General features: G+C 43.1%; 1 protein-coding gene across 1 annotated transcript in view; it reads left to right on the plus strand.

Annotated features, from left to right (window-relative positions):
* The window catches only part of LOC102829896 (chromosome unknown open reading frame, human C16orf45), a 146,002-nt gene that overhangs the window by 70,530 nt on the left and 49,435 nt on the right, over nt 1-26,037 (plus strand). Inside the window, exon 2 of the mRNA XM_006871958.1 lies at nt 23,934-24,057. Within this exon, the coding sequence (XP_006872020.1) occupies nt 23,934-24,057 (124 nt within the window). The remainder of the gene's footprint in view (nt 1-23,933; nt 24,058-26,037) is intronic.

Below are 26,037 nucleotides of genomic sequence, written 5' to 3' on the forward strand. Positions count from 1 at the left end.
TGGCAATGAAATGATATAGGATGGAATGAATGTAAAACTAAAGTTCTGTCATGTAAACTATCATATAATTCACAATAAAACTTTTTTTTTTAATTCTTTTTTCATTACTTTAATATCACTTCTCACTTTCCACACATCTCCTCTCCACCCAGGTCTAATGTTGGTTTGAGGGACCGTGAGGGCAGGGTATACATGACTTTCATTGTTTCTCATCCTCCTTCAGGAAGAGGGAGCATGGTGGCTCAGTAGGATAAGCACTGCACTGCTAGCCACAAGTTTGGCGGTTCACATCCACCAGCTGTTCTGTGTGAGAAAAATGTGGCTTTCTGCTCCCATCAAGATTTATAGCCTCGGAAATCCTATACGGAGTTGCTTTGAGTCAGAATTGACTTGACAGCACTTTAACATCCTCCTTCAGAAAGCATGGAATGGGTTGGCACATGAGGTGGCTATTCTTCAGAAGGTGGTAAAGTTAGGGCGGGGGCTTCCAGGGGCTGTCCACCCCCAATTCAGCTTCAGGGGACATCTGAGTTGGCTGCTTTCTCTTTTGATGGTGAAGATGATGATAGTGATTGTGACGATGGACATTTCCTCTGATGATGTTCACAGCGTGGTCACGTTGAGAGCTTTATATACAATCTCTCATTCGGCTCTTGCCTTTGTCAATGAGGGACACTTATTGCCCCCACTTTACAGGTGATGAACACTGAGGACTTCATGACCTATTCACCAGCCACACAGCTAGCTATGATTGAATATTGCAAGCTAAGTGTCATTAGACCCAAGCTACAAGTGAGGAAACAGAAGCTTGGAGAATGTAAATAGCTTGTCCAGGGTCCCACAACCAGTAAAGGACAGAACTGACATTTGACCTTGAGCTAAGTCTACCATGGGGATGTGAATGTGGCTGCTGACACTGAGCTGGGGTGTAGCAGATGCTCAGTGACCTGGAAGGCAGGCTCCTTGCTTGGTCTCCCACCTCCTTCTCTGAATCTGCAAACCATAGTTTCTGCTCTAGAAGATGATATGCCCCTTCCTTGGCCCTCCACTATGGGAGGCTGTTTACTAAAAGGTGGGCAGTTCACACAGTCTTGGAGGCAGTATGGGGTTGTTCCCCTCTGTCCTGGAGGGTTGTTATGACTTGAAAGTGACTCAGTGTCAGTGGGTTTGGTTTGGGTTATCATACATATATCGTATGTGTGATGCACACATTGGTATGCTTCACTACTAACTGATACGTTGATGGTTTGAACCCACCCAGAGACTCCTCAAAGAAAGACCTGGTGATCTGCAATCACAGCCATTGAAAAACAATACGGAACACAGTTTTACTCTGAAACACCTGGGCTCACCATGAGTCAGAGCTGACTTGATGTCAGCTGGTCTTACCATGTAGACGCTGGCAGACAGAATAATGTGTTCACCAGAGACATTCACTCCCTGACCTCTGAAAGCTCTGTGAAGCCATGCATCTCTTAACATCTACCATTTGTTGTTACTGTTGTTGCTTTCTAAGCGCCATCAAGTCGATTCCATTCATACTGACGCTGTATAGGGTTTCCAAGAAGCAGCTAGTGGATTTGAACCTCTGACCTTGTGGTTCAAATGGACCTTTCGGTCCAGGGCTTATCTTATAGTGCCACTCCAGCACTGTAATCTGTGAAATGGACTTTATGTGATTTAGACCTTGTATGAACCCCATATCTGGTCCTGCTTTTTGTTTAAGCATCTCAAACAGGCTTCATGGATTTTAGTAGTAGTCATCAACATGCTGAAAGGAACTCACTTTTGTGTTTGATTCTCAATCCGTGTCATTAGCAATTTCTCTAATGTCAGATACAGCTCCCTCTAGCATGTTCGTTAGCCTTTCAGCTTGCAGCAGAGCTGATACTTAACAGTGTGGAGAATTCTTTGTTTTGGGGGAACATTGTGATTGTAGTCTGTGACATGCTTTAATCATAAACAAGAGTATTCATTGCCTTTTCCCCTTCATCATTTTTTTTTTCACTTCCATATCGATACTCCTCCTTTACCCCTTGTTGATGCTATAACTAGTGTTGGTTTTGCTCTGTTTGGGAGCCACGATGCATTTCACAGTCATAATTTTGGGGAGAAAATGAAACAGAGAGGTAATGCTTTAACGCTCAAGAGACAAACGATACAAGAGATTGGATATTGTGGTCTATGAGTTGAAGTATACACTGTTGTGTGGTAAACTTTTCAGATAGAAAGTAAAGTACATACAGCCGCCAGTCTTGAAGGTTTTATTATGACTGTCAAGACTTAATGTGTTGTTCCATTAGATGCCTGTCAGCACAATTGCTTTGTGTGCAAGAGACAAGAGCTGCACTCTTACACCGCAAGAAGCTGTTGTGTTTGATCCATCCTTGTTTCTGATTGGGATTTCTGAACTCGATCTGGTGCTGTAGGATAAGCACTCAATCACAAGGTTGGCAGTTCAAGCTCACCAGCTGCTCCGCAGAAACCCTATACAGAGTTGCTTTGAATCAGAACCGACTTGACAGCACTTAACAACAACAACAATTATAACCTTGTGGGACCATAGACATCTATGAGCTCAGACATTGCCCAACCGGACATTATGTGGTACTGGATTGTATATTCTCTTACGTGGTAAAAGGGAGTGTAAGTTTGCAGTTGGAATTAAGGCTTTGAGAGGGAACGATTATTATCCTGGAGTGTCTGGGTGGGTCCAAGCTAATCACACAAGTCCTTAAAATCGGAGAAATGTGAGGGCAGGAGAAGGGTCAGTAAGAGGAGCTTTGAAGGAAACTCTTCTACTCTTGTTGGCTTTGAAGCTTGAGGAAGAGGCCATGAACCAAGAGATGCAGGCAGCTTCTAGAAGCTGGAAAAGGCAAGGGATGGGATTATCCACTGGAGTGCATTGTTGACACCTGATTTCAGTTACTTGAGACCCATGTTAGACTTCTGACTTCCAGAATTATAAGATAATAAATTCATGCTGTTGTAAGCCACTAGGTTTGTGGTCATTTGTGATTGGCAGCAATAGGAGACAAACATATAGGCAGATTCTTTCTTCCCCAGTCTTACCTCTCTTGCCTTTTATTGACAGTTGCTACTCTCTGTTTCATCTGGGGAAACAGTTGGAGTAAAAAGTCAGCATGAACATTGATTCTCACTGGAGAGGGAAGTCCTTGGTGGCTGGTGTCCCACCTTGTATTGCCTCATGATTAGTTACCGTTCTTTTTTCTTTCTTTCTTTCTTTTTTAATGTTTTATTGTGAGTAATGTGATAATTTACATGGGAGAACATTAGCTTTACATTCATCCTATCATATATAGTTTCATTGCCATGGTTACAATCCCCTCCATGCATCATCAAACAACCAAACAAAGCCTGCGTCCCGGTCATCAGCACATAGCCCCTCTCCCTCTCTGGGTCTAAAGTCCCCAGCTGCTCCATCTCTCCATGTCATCGTCTCTGCCTCCATCTCTGGCGTCACTATATCTCTGGGTAGGGTCCTGCTCTCCACTCTTCTCCCTTGATGGTCCCAGGGACCTCCGCTCCTGGACTGCAAAGTTAATCACTCCCCTCCTTTTGCTACAAAATGTCCACCTTTAAATTTCCAACCCTCGCAGTCAGTCCTGATAACAATTATTCACTATTGTATCACAAGAGACCTATGCCCATCTCCTTTCACCAGCCCTACCTAGACAGATTGGATACTACTCAGTGGAGAGTCTACCTTCCTCCGCGCCCTCTGGATCTAGGTTCCCTCTTGAAAGCTTGTAAGCCAGTCACTTCTTGCCTTTGTAGCCTCCCCCACCCCCACCCCCGCTTTGGGTAGCCAATGTCCAAGTTGCCCATCCCTGTCTACTCTGTGTATGGAGGGAGTGGGAATGATCCTCGCTGTAAAGATTTGTACCCTCTTTTGAGCTATTGCATCCATAGGTGTAGGTCGAGTTCATCAGATTACTCTTTTTTCCCTCTTCTTTCTTCTTTTAGTTGAGTTCTGATCATCCAGTCATTGAAGCCAGGTCAAGTGGGTATTATCTGCAAGTGTGGGTGTTCTTATGCACATATGCCCTCTCTTCTTATCAGCTGGATGCTTCAGTCTCCACTCTAGTCCTCTGTGGCTATGTCACTGACTCTGGGCCCAAGAGTCCCTAGATCTTGCCACATTGCTGGCCAACCAGGTCTCCACCTGGGTTCACAGGAGTCCATTGAACACTGTAGGGCTTAGCTCACATCTTCATTGCTGTTTTTCCCTCACTTCCCTTATCGACGACCAACGTGGTCACCAGTCAGACCGCATGCCTGCTTGTGTATTCCCCTTGAGTCTTAGTCTTGGAAGGGAGTTTACCCTGAGGGGACACGACCCCTTGCCTTGATGTCTCCTGGGCGAGCAACTTGCTTGTTCTTGTAGTAATCAGTTGGTCTGTCTATATTGTTTTGTATTTTTCCTGTTGGTCTTTCTTTCAATAAGTATCTTCTGTTCTTCTAGCCACTCCAGGCTGGTCTGCTTGTCCTTTCAAGTGGAAATTTCCCACCTCAGAAGATTCTGGATAGAGTTCAGGATTCCACCTATGGTCTTATGCAATGCAAAGGCTTCACAGGAAGCCTCCTTCACTGAGCAAGCTGTAGCCCCATTTTAGGTATTCCAATCAGTTATAAAGGAGCTCTGGTAGTATAGTGGTTATGTATCGGGCTGCGAACCATAAGGTCAGCAGTTCAAAACTACCAGCGGTTCCGTGGGAGAAAGATGAGGCTTTCTGCTCCCGTAAAGATTAACAGCCTCGGAAACCCTGTGCAGGGTCGCTATGAGTCAGAACCGACTCCACGGCACATAACAACAACAACAACAATCAGTTATAGGCAGAAGATGGATTACAAGCGTTCTATGGTGATATTTCTGGCTATTCCTTTTAGCTACTGTTCTTGATTGGCAGTTGAGAACAGCGGCTATCCTCATGATGTTTATGCCACTGCATACTCTCTTCCTGCTGTTCCCCCTCTTCAGACCTACTCTCAGTATCTCCCTCTCCAAGCCAGTGCTTCTCAAACTTCAATGCAAAAGATGGTGGTGGTGGTGTTAAATGCCATCAAGTCAGTTCCAACTCATAGCGATCTATGTTTAACAGAACATGATGCTGCCCGATCCTGGGCCATCCTCACACCATTGCTGTGATCTCCATGAAACCTGTGGTTCAAACCGACCGTATGGTCAACTGCTTATCCTGCAGTGCCACACCATGTCTCTGGAGAAGCCTAGGGAGATGGATTTTATTTTTGTTGTTGTTGTGAATATACACAGCAGAACAGACATCAGTTGTACAATTCCTTCATGGTAAAATTCAGTGACCCTGATAACCAAACTTTAAGTTGTGTAAACATTTTCACTTTCCTTTTCCTAATTCTTTTCCCCTATTCACATACACTCACTGCTCCTAGGTTTCTTAACCTTTCAAGTTGCTCTTTTCAATTTGATCCCTTATAGATAGGAGTCCTGATGTGGCTGTACAAGATAATGTGCTGGACCACAAGGTCAGTTTGAACCACATGATTGGTGGTTCAAACCCACCAGCTGCTCCTTGGAAACCCTATGCAGGGTTACTATGAGTCAGAACCTACTCGATGGCACTTAACAACAACAAGATAAACCTTAAAAGAGCACAATGCTCAAGGCAGGTGCTATTTGCTAGTTAAGCTAAGCTATCATTTTAGAAGACTTCAGGGGTTATTATGGGTTTAAGGTTTAAAGCTTTAAAGATTATCTCAGGGCAGTAGTTTCAGGAGTTCATCCAGTCTTCATGGCTCCAGAAAGTCTGGATTCCATAAGAATTTGAAATTCTGTTTTGAATTTTCCCCCTTTTGACCAGGATTCTTCTATAAACTCTTTGATCAAAATGTTTGGTAATGATAAGTAGACACCATCCAGTTCTTCTGGCCTCAGGGAAAAAGAGCCCCTTGTTCTTGGAGGCAATCAGCCACACATTTCATTAGAGAGATAGATGTTTTAACTGCATCCAGGTAAAGTCTAACACCTGTGCTCCCAGAAGCACTGTTGAGAAACACTGGGTCAAGAGCAGTGGGTCTCAACTGGGGGTGATTTTGTTCCCTGGTAGACATTTTGGGGTTGTCACACTTGTGGGGGTGCTCCTGGCATCTAGTAGGTGGAGCCCAGGGATGCTGGCGAACATCCGTCCTATAATGCACAGGACTTGTGCTAGCTCCAAATGGCAAGAGTGCTGAGGTTGAGAGACTTGGTTTGATCTGAGGTGACCTAAAGCTCTTGCTTTACCTTTGGTTCCTGAGAGTTCCCAATAAGCCTTCACATGTTCCCATGACCAATGTTCACAAAGGAACCTGGGGTTTCATCCCTTTGCAAAAGGAACCGTTGTCTCAAGTCTCAGGGGCTCCCCAAGCCCCTCTACATATTGGCTACTTCAGTCTCTCTCCTGAGCCTCAATCTCTCCTCTTCAGCCTTGTCTCCAGTTTCTATTTCTCTGAGAAAGTCAAGACCCTCAAACTCTCTTCTCTGTCGTTACCCTGTACCTCTTAGTGAGGTCTGGAGGGGACCCAGAAAGCCCTTCAGTTCTCCAGTTCTGCAGTGCCAGGCAGCTCATTAGGATGGGGCCACAATTCTCCCGGAGTCCTGGGGTGGCGCTGTGGGTTAATGCACTGGACTACACAGTCCGTTTGAACCACAAGGTTGGCAGTTCAAACTCACCAGCCACTCCTCAGAAACCCTATACAGGGCTACTATGGGTCAGAGTCAACTCAACGGCACTTAACAACAAGAACAATTACTCCTGAAGTCCATTAGGGCATCCAGAGTTCCTTCCCTCTCCGTGAGCCTGCCTTTTCTTTGATTTTCTAACTCTCACACACAACCCTAGGTCCCAGCTTCATCCTGGAGGAATGGCGCTAATTTTTGAGGTCTTGGACATTACAGGGCCCTGAAGAGCCCCTGTAAGTGAGAGAGCCTGATGCTTAGGGTCATTCCCAGCACCGTATATCAGGTAAATTCTCTTCTGTCCCTGCCCACCCTCCTGGTAAGCCGCTAGCTCAGTGCTTCCCAAACTAGTGGCGCTGAAGGACCAGTTGCTTGTATCCATTCCAGACCAATAAGGAGCCTTGGTGATGCAATATTTAAGCTAACTGAAAAGTCAATAGTTCAAACCTACCACCCGCCACTTGGGAGAAAGATGCAGCAGTCAGCTTCTGTAAAACAGTAACCTTGGAAACACTATGGGACAGCTTTATTTTGTCTTATAGGGCCACTATCAGAATTAATACAACAGCAATGGATTTGATCAGGTTTTTCAGACCAAAACATACATAAAATATAATAAAATTAATTATTGATGGTGATGGTGGTGTGCTGTGGAGTCAGTTCTGACTCGTAGCCACCCTGCGTAGGGTGTCTAAGGCTGTAAATCTTTATGGGAATAAAAGCCTCATCTTTCTCCCACAGAATGGCTGGTAGTTTCGAACTGCTGACCTTGAGGTTAACAGCCCAACTCACAATCACTACACTTCAAAGCTATACCAAGTATGGAAGTCCTGGTGTGGTGCTTTAGAACAAGCACTAGACTGTTCAAACCAAAAGGTTGGCAGTTCAAACCCACCAGCTACTCCTTGAAAACCCTATACAGGGTTGCTATGAGTGAGAATGGAGTCAACATTACTTAACAACACAACAAACCAAATATGAGTTCCAACTTTTTATAATTAAATTCAACAGACCTTACATTATCCTATCATTTTGCCACACCATTTTCTACGTGCTTAATCCAATAAAAAAACAAGACCACACTTTGAGTAACACCCTGTAGAGGATGCTCGGAATAGACCCCTCACTCCTGTTTCTAGCTGTGTCTATTAGAATAAAGGTCAGCGGTTAGTCACAGAAATCTACTTACAGTGTGACGTAAACCAGAGAACGATTCTTTTTCTCACATTAAAAATATCTCCAGGACTGCATCCCACTACCTAGATGGACCTTAAAAACATCATGCTGAAAGAAGTATGTCGTCAAAGGACAAATATTGTCTGATCTCAATGCTATGAAATAAGCAAATATATAGAAGCGAAAGATTATTAGTGGATCCCAGAGGTGGGAGGGAGAGAGAAAAGGGGGAGTTTTTGCTTAGGGGGCATGAAGTTTATGTTAATGGAGTTGGAATGATTTGGAAACAGATCACAAGGATGGTGGCACAATTTGAAGAATATAATCAATATAGCTGAATTGTACACGTAGAAATAGTTGAAATGGCATAGGTTTTGTTGAATACAGTTTCATCACAATTATTATTATTTTTTAATTCAGGGCTAGTAGGAGTCTTCACAGATATCAAGGTCTTAGGGTCCTGTCTTTCTCCTGGACCATCTGTGCATACCATCTAGCCCTGGGTGAGTCTACACTCTGGGGGAGAAAAGGAAGAGAAAGCAATGTGTGCTGGCACATGTTTAACAACTGGTTCTGGGGTGAGAGGAAAAGGTTCTGATGTGTAGCGTTTGCCAATTCCCATGTTATAAATACATTTGCTTATTTAAAAGTACATGATACCATGAGTAGGGAGTTGGGAAGAGAGGCGTAGGAGCACACAGGATACAGATACAATCGATGTAATTAACCTCAAGGTGGTAGTGGTGTGCCGTGGAGGTTGACTCATAGCGACCCTGTATAGGATTTCTAAGGCTGTGAATCCTTAGGAGAACAGAAGCCTCTTCTTTCTCCCATGGAACGGCTGATAGTTTTGAACTGCTGACCTTGAGGTTAGCAGCCCGATTTGTAACCACTACACTACCAAAGCTCTTTAGCTTCAAGAGTATGGATAATGGTAAGAGGTGATAAAATAGTTGAGCCATGATGAGTTTTGAGTATTTACTACCTTTTTCCTAATGTAATTTCTTTAGTGTTAAGTTTGTCTCAATGAACTCTTAGGAATGGCTGTGTTGAATGACTAGCTTGGAAATGTAGCTGTCAGCTCTTCACCTGATAGGGGCTGAAAAGACCAAGGGCTTTCTCAGAAGACCCATCCAGCGACTTCCATCTCATTGGCCACACCTCTCTGCAAGGGAGGCTGGGAAATGTGATTATTTCACAAAGCCTATTGCTCAGGATTCTGTTGTTAAAGAAGGGGAGATTGGATGCTGGGCAGGCAACTAGCAGTCTTTGCCACACTCGATTTTCCCTCTATCCCTACTGTCTGAGTTATCTAGTACTAACAGAAATACCACACGGGGGTGGTTTTAAAGAACAGAAATTTATTTTCTCACAGTTCAAGAGACTAGAAGTCCAAATTTAAGGTGCTGGCTCTGGGGAAAGCTCCTTGACTCTTTCAGCTTCTGCAGCCCTGACGTCAGTTCCTTGGCTATATTCACATAGGCTTTCCCTCAGTTTGTGCTTGCTTGTCTGTGCTACTCCTTATAACTCAAAAGTAATTAGGTTTAAGATGCAATCTACAGTGATTGGGCTTCATACCATAACAAAGAAATACCTATTCAAAAATGGGATTGCATCTACAGGTAGTATGGTTTAGGATTACAGTACATACATAATACCCATCCCCAAGAAGAAGCTCTGGTAACATAGTGGTTACAAATTGGGCTGCGAATCGCAAGGTCAGCAGTTCAAAACTACCAGCTGTTCCGCGGGAGAAAGATGAGGCTTTCTGCTCCCGTAAAGATTCAGAACCAACTCCATGGCACAACCACCAACCATTCACCCCCAAATTCTTTTTTGGGGGTAGGAATACAAGTCTCTCCATACCCTCGTCAGCATTTGTTACTTTCTGATTTTGTGAATTTGGCTGGAAATGTTGTTGTGAGATGATTCCTCATCGTTGTTTTGATTTGCATCTGTGTGGTGCTGTGGATTAATGTGCTGGACTACAAAGTAGGTTGAACCACAAAGTCGGCGGTTCAAGGTCACTAGCTGCTCCTCAGAGGGTCGCTATGAGTTGGAACTGACTTGGTGGCACTTCACAACAACAGCGGCTGATGACCATGGACATTTCTTCACATTTGTCAACTGCCTGGATGTCATCCTTGGTGGCAGCTCCTGGTTCTTAACCAGGGCTTCAAACAGGTTCATTTTGGTTCCCCTTTCTGCTGAGCATTTGCACTTCCGCCCTAGATATACTGAATCCACCTACATGTTCACAGGATCCCCAGGGGATTCTAATAGACCATGAGGATCTTGTTCAAATTAGATTTTGACTCAGTATATCTGGGGTGGAAATAGAAATGATCAACAAAGAGTCTAACCAGAACAAACCAGCTTAAAACCTTGTTCTTAACCCCACTGTTGATTGTACAGTCTCCCTGATTACTTTTGTGACCTTGAATAAGACGTGGCTGAAAAACCAGAAGTTCTGAGATGCTAAAGTATGTGTTCAAGGCCACACAGTAAATACTAACCGAAATCAGGGTTTGGAGGCAAGTCAGATTCCTCAGCTGCAATCTTCCTAGTGGGGGTGGGAAAGACACTGTGCAGTAAAGGTACAGTTACCCTCAGGACCCTGGGCATCCTCCTTCACAAGGCTGCCTGGGGGCTAGAGCGGCCCAGAGCCTCTGAATTGAAAGCAGTTACTTCTTCTTGGGAAATGATGACTCATTAAAAGCAACCCGCTGTTTCCCATTACATTCACATTATAGCACGAAGGCAAGATCATCGGTATATCTCATAATAGGATATTTGGGGGTAGAAATTAGTTTCTTTCCTACACGAGTGATTGCTGATAATAAAAGGCTGGGGTGCTACCAGGAGCCTTTGAAATGTGTCAGGATACTCAATCTCTACTTGTTGTTGTAGTAAGTGCTGTTGAGTCAGTTCCAACCCATAGTGACCCTGCATAGGGTTTCCAAGGAGCGGCTGGTGAACTTGAACCGCCGACCTTACAGTACAAATGACTGCAGTCTGGTGCAGTAACCCACAGCACCACACCAGGACTCCCAATCCCTAGTACACACAACTCCTAGAGTCTTAAATACTAGGGAATCTATTTTGAGCCCCTCTATTAGGGATTCTCGACGGCACTTAACAACAACAACAACATTAGGGATTCTGAGTCCTGGTGTGGCGCTGTGGGTTACTGCACCAGACTGCAAAGCCATTTGAACTGCAAGGTTGACAATTCGAGCTCACCAGATGCTTCTTGGAAACCCTATACAGGGTCGCTTTGGGTCAGAACTGACTCGATGGCACTTAACAACAACAACAACTAGGGATTGTGGTATAGTGCTGTGGGTTACTGCGCCAGACTGCAAAGCCGTTTGAACTGCAAGATCAGTGGTTCAAGCTCACCAGTGGCTCCTCAGAAACCCTATACAGGGTTGCTATGGGTCGGAACTGACTCGATGGCACTTAACAACAACAACAACTAGGAATTGGGGATTTGAGCCCCAATCCCTAGTAGTGGGCTCAGATAGATTCCCTGGTATTTAAGACTCTAGGAGCAATGGTGGTACAATGTTTAAGCACTCTGCTGCTAACTGAAAGGTCAGTAGTTGGGACCCACTTGCTTCTAGGAGAAAGATGTGGCAGTCTGCTCCAGTAAAACTCGACAGCCTGAGGAACCCTATGGGGCCAGTTCTATTCTGTGCTATGTTGTTGTTAAGTACCCTCCAGTCAGTGCCAACTCATAGCGACCCGGTATAGGGTTTTCGAGGAGCAGCTGGTGGATTTGAACTGTTGACCTGTGGTTCACAGTCCAGTGCTGATCCTACAGCACTACACCAGGAGCTCTGTACTATATATAGGGTGGTTGTAATACAAATTGAAATGTTTCAACTAACTAATGAGGCACTAGAGACGCTCACTCATTTATACCAGAAAATTTAGAAGACAACTTCCTGGTCAACCGATTGGAAGAGATCCATATTTGTGCCCATTCCAAAGACAGGTAACCCAATGAATGCGGAAGTCATTGAACAATATGGTTAATATCACATGCAAGAAAAAATTTCAAAAACAGTCGCAGCAGTACATGGACATAGAGCTGCCAGAAATTCACATCAGATTCAGAAGAGGATATGGAACAAGGGATATATCATTGTTGACATCAGATGGAACTTGGTTAAAAGCAGAAAATATCTGAAAGATGTTTACTTGTGCTTTATTGATTATGCAGTGGCATTTGACTGTGTGGATCATGACAAACTATGTATAACACTGCGAAGAATGTTATACATAGCTTGTCATGCTCCACAGAGTTAACTTAATTGTGCTCACGTAGAACCTGTACATAGACCAAGAGGCATTTGTTCGAATAGAGCAAGGGGATATACGGAATAGTTTAAAATCAGCAAAGTTGTGCGCCAGGGTTATATCCTTCCACCATATTTATTCAATCTGTTTGCTGAGTAAATAATCTGAGAAACTGGATTATATGAAGAAGAATGTGGCCTCAGGATTGGAGGAAGATTCAACAACCTGAGATATGCAGATGATACAACCTTGCTTGCTGAAAGCAAAACGAACTTAAAATATTTACTGATTAAGATCAAAGACTATGGTCTTCAGTATGCATTGCACTTTAATATAATGAAAATCCTCACAAGTGGACCAATAAATAACATCATGATATAAGAGAAAAGATTGAAGTTGTCAAGGATTTCATTTTGCTTGGATCCATAATCAATGCTCTTGGAAGCTAGTTGTTGTTAAATGCTATGGTGTCATCAGTTTCATTCATAGTGACCCTATAGGGTTTTGTGGAAGAAAAAATTCTCATTTTTTTTTTCTAGGAGCCACTGGTGGGCTTGAACTGCCGACCGTGTGGCTCCCAGTCCAGTGCAGCAGTCAAGAAATCAAACGCTATAGTGTATTAGGCAAATCAGCTGCAAAAGACCTTTTTCAAAGTACTAAAGAGCAAAAATATCAATTTGAAGACTAAGGTGCGCCTGACCCAAGCTGTGATATTTTTCAGTTACCTCATGCATGTGAAAGTGCCATGGGCTGCCAGAAGAACCAACAGTTCTGTGTTGCAAGAAGTACAGCCAGAGTGCTCCTTGGAAGCCAGATGGCCAGACTTTGTCTTTCATACTTTGGACATATTATCAGGAGGGACTAGTCCCTGGAGAAGGATATCTTTTTTGGTAAAGTGGAGTGTCAGAGAAAAAGAGGAAGACCCCCAAGGAGATGGATTGGCACAGTGGCAGCAGCAATGGGCTCAAGTGTAGCAACAATTGCAAGGTTGGCACAGGACCGGGCAATGTTTTGTTCTAATGTGTATGGGGTCGCTATGAATTGGTATCGACTCAATGGCACCTAACAGCAATAATAACGTAGTATCTACATTATCATCTGCTCGGTATTTCTTTGCATAGACTTCTTTTTTACCCAAATAAACTTATTTTAAGTAAAATGCTGCTATCACTTGGCATAATTTGAAAATAGCCAGAAAAATAAAACTAATGAAAAATGCAGCAGTGTTTGAAAATTCTTGCTAAATACTCTAGCTTGCCCACGACCCAGACTGAGATCTAATTTCTCTCTGACTTGATCACAAGGGAATTATCAAGGAATAGAGAGATACTAAAGAATCCTGGTGTGGTGCTGTGACTGCAAAGTCAGTTTGAACCATAAGATTGGTGGTTCAAGCTCACCAACTGCTCCTTGGAAACCCTATATAGCGTCACTATGGGTTGGAACCAACTCGATGACACTTAACAACAACTACAACAAAGGAGCCCTGGTGGCATCATATATTAAGCATTGGGCTACTAACTGAAAGGTCAGCGGTTCAAACTCACCAGCCCCTCCATTGAGAGAACTATGAGGCTGTCTGCTCCCATAAAGACTGAGTCTCAGAAACCCTATGGAGCAGTGCTGCTCAGTCCGATACCTTACTAGGCTTGGAATCAGCTTGGTGGCATTGGGGGGTTTTTTGTTGTTGTTTTTTGCTGGGAGTCACTGGGTGGTGCAAACAATTAATGCGCTGGGCTGCTAACTGAAAGTCGCAGGTTCTAAACCACCCAGAGTTGCCTTGATAGAAAGGTCTGGCAATGTACTTCCAGACAAAATAGCGATTAGAAACCCTTGGGAGCCCACTTCTCTGACACACCTGGATTGCCACAAGTCGGAGCCAACTCAGCAGCTACTGACTAGTCCGTGTTTACATTAGACATTTCTAGGAGATTGCCAGCCCTCATCTGCAATTGCCCCTGCCAACCCTGTCTCTGGAGGGCTTTATGTTTTCAAGATCAATGATTACATGGGCCCAGTCCTACCCCAGATGCTCAGCCTGTGTTTGTGGAGCTGCTGCTTTGTAGACATGCATCTTCCCAGGGTGGCATGGGAGGATGGACTTAGTTGCTGCTTCTCCCAGAAGTAACTCAGCTCCTAGAAGCTCAGTGGTAGCACTGGTTTCTGCCTTAGTGCTCGGTCGTCTCTACCCAACAACCAAATTCTATCCACAACTCTGTGACAGAGCCTGGTAGCTCACTTTCTCTGCCCAGCTGGGAGGCCTTCCTTCCACCCTCTCCTTCCACCATTTGTCCTCCTATGAGGAATGAGTCATTGGTACCTGTGGGTGGCTTGCCTTCTAGCTGGAAGATGTCGCTGAGAAGATTCTTATCAGGATTTCTTTTTCCTGTTGCTGTTACGCCGAGTTCACGTGTCTTGAGGATTCATTTAAAACACCTGTGACGCTAATCAGCTCATGACGAACTGCTCATTATTTTAAGCAGAAACTGCTCATTATTTTAAGCAGAAACTTGCAACTTTTGCTCACCTTGATGACAACAGAGAAAAAAAAAAATCTACATATAATTGGTCCACACAGTTCAAACCCGGGTTGTTCAAGGGTCAACTGTGATTCTTTCACACAAGTTCAGACCCAGCAGAATCTGACCATACATGTCCCAAGCCACCACTTCCCAAGTGTGGTCACGCAATCTCCTGCAGGAGGACTCTTGGGCATGACCCCTAGGTTCCTAACGCTGCTGTAACAAAAATACAAGAACAAGGCGAACGGGGACTTTAACAAACAGTATTTATGTTCTCAGAGTTTGGGAGGCTAGAAATCTAAATTCAGGACTTCCCCTGGGCTCTAGGGGAAGAGTCCTTGTCTCCTCAGCATCTGTTTCCTGGTTCTTTGGCGATCTCCACATGGCTTGGTACTAATCTTCCTCCATTTCTTCTTGTTGGCTTGCTTACTTAATCTTTTTTGTATCACACAAGAGATTGACTCAAAACACTCTCTCTAGGAGTCATACCTCATTCACATCACAAAGACAACCCATTTCCAAATGGGATCTAATCACAGGCATAGAGGTTGGGATTTGCCTCTGAAATAAAGGACATATATTTTTAGGAGACATAATTGAATGCGTAAAAACCCTCCAACCCAGGCCTATAGAATCCAAGCTCCCTAGGTAATTACCATGCCTACAAAAGTATGAGAACACCTACTCTGTATCCTCAATTTTCTCTGTTGTTAAGGACAGTGGTGCTATTTCTGTTTCTTTTCTTTTTTTAAACTTTCTATTGTAACTTGGACTCCTGATGTAGCACTGTAGAATCAGCACTGGACTGCGAACCACAAGGTCAGCAGTTCAAACCCACCAGCTGCTCCTCAGAAATCCTATACAGGGTCGCTATGAGTTGGAACAGACTTAACAGCACTTAATCACATCAATAACATTGTGAGTTGTCCACCACTCGTCTGTCAGTCTGTCGTACTGAGGTGGCTTGCATGTTGATTCTGAAAGCTTTGCCACGGGTATTTTAGATACCAGCAGGGTCACACATACTGTGGCTCTGTAGGATAAGCTCTAGACTACAAACCATAAGGTCTGTGGTTCAAGCCCACCAGCTTCTTTGTGGAAGAAAGATGAAGCTTTCTGCTCCCATAAAGATTTACAGCCTCAGAAAACCTATACAGGATCGCCATGAGTCAGAACTAACTTGTCAGCACTTAACCACATCTGGCTGGTTTTTCTTCTGTGGGGGCTTTCATGTTGCTGGGATGCTGGAAGCTATGCCACCACGGGTATTTTCAGTACCAGCAAGGTCACCCATGGTGGACAGGTTTCAGGAGAATGTCCAGACTAAGACAGCCTAGGAAGGAGAGATGGACCGTTTCTGAATGATTAGCCACTGAAAACCTTATGAATACCAGTGGAATATTGTCAGATATAGTGCCAGAAGATGGAAACATTATGAATAGCGGCAGCGGCGGCAGCAGAGACCTCAAATGCAACAATTGTGAAGACGCTGCAAGACCGGGCATTGTTTCATTCTGTTGTGCAGAGGGTTGCTGTGAGTCTGAACTGACTCAATGGCACCTAACAACAACAACAACAACATTGTGAGATGGGTTCAGATTTACAAAGCAGATCAGTCTTCCATTCAACAATCCATATGTATTTTGTTTCATGTCATTGATTGCTATCCCCACAATGTAACATTACTTACATTAATTTCTCACTGTGTTTCCTGTTCCCATTCCACTGACTTTCCTAACCCATCAGTCATGGATTTGGCCCATTGTTTACCAACTCTTGTGAAGACTAAGAGAAACAAGTTTTCTCTTGAGCCGAGCACCATGCCCATCACAGAGAGCTCTCTACAAAAACAAAACTAGTTTGCATCTGATTTGAGGTCTAGACTCATGCCTCTCTCCAGGGGATGGGAAGTATTCATGAGCAAGACCTTTCAACAGATGACTTTAGTCCCAAATGAAAGCTGAACACTCATCTCAAAACCTGCAGTCTATGATGCCACTGCCCCAGCCCATCTCCAAGGATGGAGGTAAAATGCCAGCTTCCGGGGCACGATGAATTCTCTTCCCATGCTTTCCACTCCTTGGGAACCCTATACAGGGTTGCTATGAATTGGAATCGACTCAACAGCACTCCACATTAACAACAGCAACTTTATATTACTCAAATAATATTTATATAATGAGTTTGTGTGTGTGTATTTGTTTGACGTTGCTAAGGTGCCGTTGGGTCAATTCCAACTCTAGCAACAATGTACATAACAGAAGGAAACATTTCCGGGTCCTGTGCCATCCTCACAATTGTTATTGTGTTTGAGACCATAGTTGCTGCCACTGTGTCAGTCCATCTTGGTGGGACCCTTCCTCCTTTTTGTTGACCCTCTACTTTACCAAGCACGATGTCCTTTTGTCAGGGATTGGTCCTTCCTGATAGTATGTCTGAAGTATGAGAGACGAAGTCTCCCCATTCTTGTTCTAAGGAGTATTCTAGTTGTTCCTCCAACACAGATTTCTTGTTCTGACAGTCCATGGTACTTTTTACATTCTTCTCCAACACCATTAACTCAAGCGCATCTATTCTTTTCCAGTCTTCCTTATTCATCATCCAACTTTTACATGCATATGAGGTTGTAGGTGAAGCACGGTGGCTCTGTAGGATAAGCTCTGGACTGAAAACCACAAGGTCCACAGTTTGAGCCTGCCAGCCACTCTGCAGGAGAAAGATGAGGCTTTCGGCTCCTACGAAGATTTAAAGCCTCAGGAATCCTATACAAGGTCACTATGAGTCGGAACAAACTCGATGGCACTCAACAACAACACCACCAACAAATGAGGCTATTGAAAATACCATAGCTTGGGTCAGGTGCACCTTAATCCTGAAACTGACGTCTTTGCCCTTAAGCACTTTTAAAGAGGTTTTCTGCAGCAGATTTACCTAATGAAATATGTTGTTTGATTTCTTGACTGCTGCTTCTCATGAGTGTTAATTGTGGATCCAGGCAAAATATGTGTGTGTATGTGTGTGTGTAGGTATACAGGACTGGGCAGTGTTTTGTTCTGTTGTACATAGGGTTACTATGAGTTGAAACCAACTCAATGACCCTTAACACAATAAAACCTGTGAAAGCTGAAACCTATGTACAGTGGAAACTTGTCAGGGAATGAAAGCTCAATTATTTTATTTTCCACTAAAACCAGCAGTCGAAAAGTGGTAAGCCTGCTCCTTGTCAAAGGTGAGAAATTTGTGAGGCCAGGAAAAACAAGGCAGTTAGTCAAGTTCCGGCTCTGACAGGTTTTGCTATATTAATGTTTAGATATACCTGTCTTTTTTCTAATACATCTCTATTAAGTAAAACTACCAAAATGTGATGCTACGGTTTCTACACTATCCTCCATCTAGGTTTTTACACTTCTGAAGACAGTGTTTTTTCTATCTAAATCATAGTGGGTACATGTTGGGCTGCTAACCAAAAGGTCAGCAGCTTGACTCCACCAGACACTCCCTGGGACAAAGAGGAGGCCTTCTGTTCCCTGAAGATTTACAGCCTTGGAAACCCCATACAGGGTTGCTACTCGACTCCACAGCACACAACCACCAACCCTTTCTTGAAGAATTCTCTGTTCTTCTATTTATACCACGTCAAAACTGCACTTTTGGCATCCTTGAGAGACTCAACTCATGCTCTTTCTTAGTGTTCTTTCAATTCTGGAAACAAGATCAGAGTTGTAGGATAGATGGGTTAGGAAATTCTTATAGGACCAACCTTGCTACTCTCAAAGAACGAACAGGTGAACTGTCGTGATGGAAACAATTCCTCGGTACAATTTTCCTGGCCCTTTCCTCATGAATGCCTCATGTTCACCATACTTCTTCCTAAGAAGCCCACATGGTCATCCTGTGTCCTTCCAGAAAATCTGTGAAGATGACTCCATTTGGAATCCCAGAAAATAGTAGCTAAAACCTTCTGGGCTGACCTCTTTGCCTTAAATTTAATTGGCCCAACAGATCCCCTCAGAAAACAGTTTTGATTGGACTTTTATTTTTTTGGAACGCTTTCTAATGAGACTTCTTGTTGTTGTTAGGTTCCGTAAAGTCGCTTCTGACTTTTCATAGCCACCTCATGCACAACAGAACAAAATACTGCCTGGTCCTGTAACATCCTTACAACGGTTACACTTGAGACCACTGCTGCTGGCACTGTGGAAGATTTTCATCTCATTAGGGGGTCTTCCTTTTTCACTGACCCTCCACTTTACCAAGCATAATGTCCTTCTCTAGGGTGATAATATGTCCGAAGTATGGGAGATGAAGTTTTGCCATCCTGACTTCTAAGGAGCATTCTGGCTGTACTTCGTCTAACACAGATTTATTTATTCTTCTAGCAGTCCATGGTACTTTTAATATTGTTCTCCAACACCATAACTCAAATGCATCAATTCTTTTACAGCCTTCCTTATTCATTGTCCAACTTTCACATTATGAAGCTTTTGAAAATACCATGGCTTGGGTCAGGTGCACCTTAGTCCTGAAACTGACATCTTTGCCCTTGAACACTTGAAAGACATCTTATGCAGTAGAATTGCCTAATGCAATGTCAGTTGATTTCTTGAATTTTGCCTCCATGAGTGTTGATAGTGGATCCAAGCAAAAATAAGTCTTTGACAACTTCAGTCTTTTCTCCATTGATCATGATGCTATTTATTGATCAAGTTGTGAAGATTTGTGTGTTTTTTTACATTGAGTTGCAACCCATACTGAAGACTGTGGTCTTTGATCTTCATCAAAGTATTTTAAATCCTCTTCAGTTTCAACAAGCAAGGTTGTATCATCCGCATATTGCAGATTGTTAATGCAATCTTCCACCAATCCTGATGCCACGTTCTACGTCACATAATCCACCTTCTCAGATTATTTGTTCAGCATTACAGACTGAATAAGTAATAAGTGAAAGAATACAACCCTGGCACACATCTTTACTGATTTCAAATCATTCATTGTCTCCTTGTTCTGTTTGAACGACTGCCTCTTGGTCTATGTACAGGTTCCTCATGAGCACAATTAAGTGTTCTGGAATACTCATGCTTCATAATGTTGTCCTAGCTTCTCATGATTCACACAGTTGAAAGCCTTTGCATAGTCAATAAAGCACAGGCAAACATCTTTCTGATGTTTTCTGCATTCAGTCAAGATCCATCTGACATCATCAATGATATACCTTGTTCCATGTCCTCTCCTGAATCTGACTTGAACCTCTGACAGATCCCTGTCAATGTACTGTTGCAGCTGTTTTTTAATTATCTTGAGCAAAATTTTACTTGTATTTGATATTAATGATATTGTCTGATAGTTTCTGCAAAATGTTGGGTCACATCTCTTTGGAATGGGCATAAATATGGATCTCTTCCTATCAATTGGTCAGGTAGCTGTCTTCCAAAATCTTGGCATAGATGGGTGAGTGCCTTTAGTGCTGCATCAGTTTGTTAAAAGATTTCAGTTTGTATTCCATCAATTCCCAGAGCCTTGCTCCTTGTCAATGCCTTCAGTGCAGCTTGGACTTCTTCCTTCAGTACCATTGGCTCTTGATCATAAGTTATCTCATGAAATGGTTGAACATCGTCCATTTCTTTTTGGTACAGTGACTCTGTGTATTCCTTCCATCTTCTTTAGATGCTTTCTGCATCATTCAATGGGTTTCCTATAGATCCTCCAATATTGAAAGTCAGGGCTTGAATTTGCTTTTTCAGCTTGAGAAATGCTGAGAATGTTCTTCCTTTGTGATTTTCTAACTCCAGGTCTTTGCACATTTCATTATAATATTTGTCTTCTCAAGTTGCCCTTTGAAAGTTTCTGTTCAGCTCTATTACTTCCTTATTTCTTCCATTTGCTTTAGCATCCATTTTGTCTTTTTCTTCTTTCTTGTCTTCTTAATGACCTTTTGCTTTTTTCTGTATGATGTTCTTGAAGTCATCCCACAACTCTTGTGATCTTCAGTCATTAGTGTCTAAGGCATCAAACCTGTTCTTGAGATGATCTCTAAATTCAGGTGGGATATAATCAAGGTCATATTTTGGCTCTTGTGGACTTGTTTTTTCTTCAGCTTCAGCCTGACCTTGCATGTGAGCAACTGATGGTCTGTTCCACAGTTTGCCCCTGGCCTTGTTTGGGCTGATAATGTGGAGCTTTTCCAATGTCACTTTCCACATGTGTAGTCAATTTGATTTCTGTGTATTCCATCTGGTGAGGTCCATAAGTATAGTCATCTTTTATGTAATTTCAAAAAAGTATTTGCAATAAAGAAATCATTAGTCTTGTAAAATTCTAGCATCGTTTCTATCACCAAAGTCATGTTTTGCAACAAACCTTTGTATTCTAATCACCAGTAATTATCAGTACATCTTGATTGCATGTTTGATCAATTTCAGACTGATGAAGTTGGTAAAATTCTTCAAGTTTATCATCAATGGCATTAGTGGTTGGTGCATACATTTGAATAATAGTAGTCCTGTGGGCATGTCACAGGCAGCCCTATACATCAAGATAGATCTTGAAATAATCCCAGTCCATTTCAGCTCACTAATGTCTCGACTATCAATCTTCATGTGTTCCATTTCATTTTTGACAACTTCTAATTGTCCTAGATTCATACTTTATGCATTTCACTTTCCAATTATTAATGGATGTCTTCAGCTCTTTCTCCTCAGTTTGAGCTGTGTCCCTTCAGCAAATGAAGGTCCCGAAAGCTTTACTTCTTTGGTATCATCACCTTCAACTCTACTTTGAGGACACAGCTCTTCCCCAGTCATATTCTGAGTGCCTTCCAACCTGAAGGGCTCATCTTCTGACACCCTATCTGACAATATTCTGGTGTTATTCACCATGTTTCAATATTCTAGTGATATCTGAGAGTGTTCCACTGCTATTTATAAGGTTTTCCGTGGCTAAACATTCAGAAGGAGTCCACTCCTATTTCTTTGGAGTCTGTCTTAGTCTGGAAGGAAGCTTAGCAGAAAGCTGTCCACCATGGGTGACCCTGCTGGTATTTAAAATACTGGAGGCATAGCATCCAGCATGCAGACACCACAGTACGACCAAGCGACAGACGAGTGGAATAAAACTGTGCGTGTATGAATTGGAATCCTAATAGTAACAGTTGTTGTTCTACCTTTGTACATATGTATCTATTTGAAGGGGCTTCAAAATGTTAATGAAACAACTGAATGAAAAGATAATGGACTATTTCTATGAACTTTTTAAAGCCCCCTCACACATAGTCAATGGTGTATGGTGTTGGTGTGCCTTGGAGTCAATTTTGACTCATAGCAACCCTGCATAGGGTTTCCAAGGCTATAAATCTTTCATGGGAGCAGAAAGCTTCATTTTTCTCCCGAGGAACAGCTGGTAATTCAAACTGCTGACCTTAAGGTTAGCAGACTGACTAATAACCACTATGCTCCCAGAGCTCTTAAGCATGTATGGCTATGGCTATGTGCCGTGGTGTCGGTTCCGACTCATAGCGACCCTGTACAGGGTTTCCAAGGCTGTAAATCTTTATGGGAGCAGAAAGCCTCATCTTCCTCCCATGGAACAGCTGGTAGTTTCGAACTGCTGACCTTGTGGTTCGCAGCCCGATTTGTAACCACTACGCTACCAGAGCTTATAATGTATTATATGCGCATTATGTAATATGTGGGGAGCACAATGGCTCTGTAGGATAAGTACTGGACTGCTGACCACAAGGTCAGTGGTTCTAGTCTACTAGTTGCTCCGCAAGAGAAAGATGAGACTTTCTGCTTCCCCAAAGCTTTACTGCCCAGAAATGCCATACAGAGTTGCTATGAGTTGGAACTGATTTAACAACACTTAACAACAACAACAATGCAGTATGCAAACTCACACTAGGATAATGTACACCAAAATGTTATGGTTGTACTGGTGGGTAATATGTATGTGGGTATTTATACACTGTTGTTATTAGGTGCTGTTGAGTCGATTCCGACTTATAGCAACCCTGTATAGGGTTTCCTAGGAGCAGCTGGTGAGCTTGAACCACAGACTTTTGGTTCAAACTGACTTTGCAGTCCAGCACAGTCCTCACCAGTACTTCATTTACACATTCATATACATATATATATATATATATATATATATATACATATATACATACACACACACACACATGCATGCATGGAGTTCTGATGTGGTGCTGTGGGTTAATGCGCCAGACTGCAAAGTCTATGGTTCAAGCTCACCAGCCATTCCTCAGAAACCCTATACAGGGTTGCTATGGGTTGGAACTGACTCTACAGCACTTAACAACAACAACAAGTACATATGCATGCATTCATGCACACATGTATCTTGCCTACATGATTATGTATGTGTATAAAGATTTACATATATATATATGTTTATACACATATGAGTGTTTATATATATCATATTTATGCATATTTTTGTGTGTGCATGTAGAGACTGGAAAACTGCATATCAAAACTCTAATAGTGGTTTCCTGTAGGCAACCAGATTATGAATAACTTTTATTTTTCTGTTTTTCCTATCTGCATGATCTGAATTCACTACAACAAACATTTTATTACTTTTTATGGCAGTAGTATGGCTATTAAGGAGCTCTGGTAGCGTAGTGGTTGCAAATCAGGCTGTGAACCGCAGGTCAGCAGTTTGAAACTACCAGCTGTTCCATGGGAGAAAGATGAGGCTTTCTGCTCCCGTAAAGATTTAAAGCCTCAGAAATCCTGTACAGTGTCACTATGAGTCGGAACTGATTCCACGGCACATAACAACAACAACAGTATGACTATTAGATAATTATTACTGTAATCCCATAAAATAATTATTACAAACATTTCTTCTGCCTAAAGTTAGAATTGGTCTTGGGGGAGGGGATAAGGCCCTGTCGCCATGGTCAAGGAGAACTGACGTTCAGGAGCTGGGGCCAGACAAGGCCTTTTTGCCCTTAAACAGGTTTATGTGTGCTTGTCTGAGCTTCCACTTATGATCTTCGCAGGGTTTCCATGGAAAACGTTTTCTAGTTTCCAAGGGGCCCACTCAAAATACATACTTGTAGCATTGGCTGGGATGTGTGTGCCCTTGAGGTTTGTGATGGTCACTGGAAGCAGGCTGTTTACAGCCCAGGTCCACCTGAGCCTGCTGTAGCCGTGTGGTCTTGACCCTTGGGTTTCGTGTCCCCTGCACAGATCAGCTGGACATCATCTCCATGGCCGAGACAACCATGATGCCCGAGGAGATCGAGCTTGAGATGGTGAAAATCCAGCGTCTGCGTGAAGTCCTGGTCCGGCGGGAGTCGGAGCTCAGGTTCATGTGAGTGACGGTGCTGTGGGGTGTGGAGGAGGAAATGACAGCAGGGACCCTAATGTTTACTCATCACCTACTGTGAGATGCTGTAGGAGGAGCACTGGACTGATGACTGCAAGGTCCGTGGTTCTAATCTACCAGTAGCTCCTCAGAAACCCTTTACAGGGTCATTGTGAGTTGGAACTTAACAACAACGTGTGCCAAATTGTGGGACAAAAGCGTTCTGTGGATCTTGTTTTCTCATTCAATTTTCACAACTACCTAAAGCAGTGGGTACCATGATCCTAATTTTAAATACCACACTCAGGCTGGGAATGAATTCAGGCTAGTCTGACTTTGAAACTCAAGTTCTTTTTGTCTTAGTGTAGGAGAAGCGGGAAGAGGACAGAGAGAAAAAGAGCTGGGGTTACAAAGGTGTTTTGAGATCGCTAAGAACACATCTTCTGGGTTTAACTAGGTCTGGGATCCAAAAGGCTGGGTGACCTTGAGCAGATGACTTAGCCTCTCTGAGCTTCAATCCCCTTGTTTGTAATATGGGGATAATACCTGCAAATATATCATGGGGTCCTTAGCAACCCTAGTCACATTACTTTTAAGTCTGTTGTCCACAAAGGCCAGCATTCTGAGGATTATACACAGTCTTCAAAGAGAACTGCAGTTTTATAAAACTGGGCTATGCAGATAAACAGCAAGTTCAAAAAAAAAAACAAAACCAGAGATTTAGCTTCCAACCAAGAAGCCTTGATAGTACAGTAGTTAAATACTCAGCCACTAACCAAGAGGTCAGCGGTTCAAACCCACCGACTGGGTCCGCGGGAGAAGGACCTGGCAGTCTGTTTCAGTAAAGACTACAGCCAAGAATATCCCATGGGACAGTTCTACTCCCTCACATGGGGTTTCTATGTGTTGGAATTGGCAGCACTCAACACCAAAGGAGTCCTAGTGTGGCGCTGTAGAATAAGCACTAGACTACAAGGTCATTTTGAACTGCAAGGTTGGCAGTTCAAGCTCAACAGCTACTCCTTGGAAACCCTTAGAACCAACTCATTAGGACTCAACAACAACAAAAACACCAGAGGACAACCTAGTGGCTCAGCCCCTCACACTACTCATCAGTTCTCATCAGGCACACTACTCATCAGCCCCTCACACTACTCATCAGTTCCTGACCCAGTCTCCACTCCAAGCAGCAGCAAAAGCCCACCTTCAGGCACCTGGGAAGCACCTTTGCCCCTTATCTCACGGACTATGAGGCTGGTGAATGCTAACCCCATTTATCAGATGTGGAGAACGAGGCTCAGAGAAGTCCAACAATGAGTCCAGGGCCTTCCAGCTAGTAAATCTGGAGGGAGTTAGGATTCAGACCCAGTTGTTCCTGTCCTCAAAAATCATAGTCTGCTTTTAAAAAAATAATGGTAAAAATATATGTAACAAACCATTCCATTCCCCAATTTCTACATGTATAATTAAGTGGCACCAATTACATTCTTCATGTTGTGTAACCATTTCCTCTGTCCTTTTCCAAACCATTGTACCATCATCATTCACATAAACTCAAGGCCCCCCTAAACAAAAACACCCCTTTACCCATTCCTCCCACCCCCTGTAACCATTAATAATCTTTGGTTTCTACATATTTGCTTATTTCATACAACTATCTGTATTTCAGGAATCCTGGTGTGGCGCTGTAGGATCAGCACTGGACTACGAACCACAGGGTTTGCAGTTCAAACCTACCAGCTGCTCCTGAAAAACCCTATACAGGGTTGCTATGAGTCGGAACTGACTTGACGGTACTTAACAACAACAATGTATTTCACTCAGCGAAATGTTTTCAAGGGTCATCAATATTGCAGTACACATCAGAACTCCTCTCTCTTTATGACTGAATAACATTCCATTGTAGCTATATACGATATTTTCTTTATCCATTCATCTGGACATCTTGGGTATTAAAACCTATATTCTTACTATTGCATATTACCT

The sequence above is a fragment of the Chrysochloris asiatica genome, unplaced genomic scaffold (assembly GCF_000296735.1).
Source record: "Chrysochloris asiatica unplaced genomic scaffold, ChrAsi1.0 scaffold00178, whole genome shotgun sequence".
NCBI lineage: Eukaryota > Metazoa > Chordata > Mammalia > Afrosoricida > Chrysochloridae > Chrysochloris > Chrysochloris asiatica.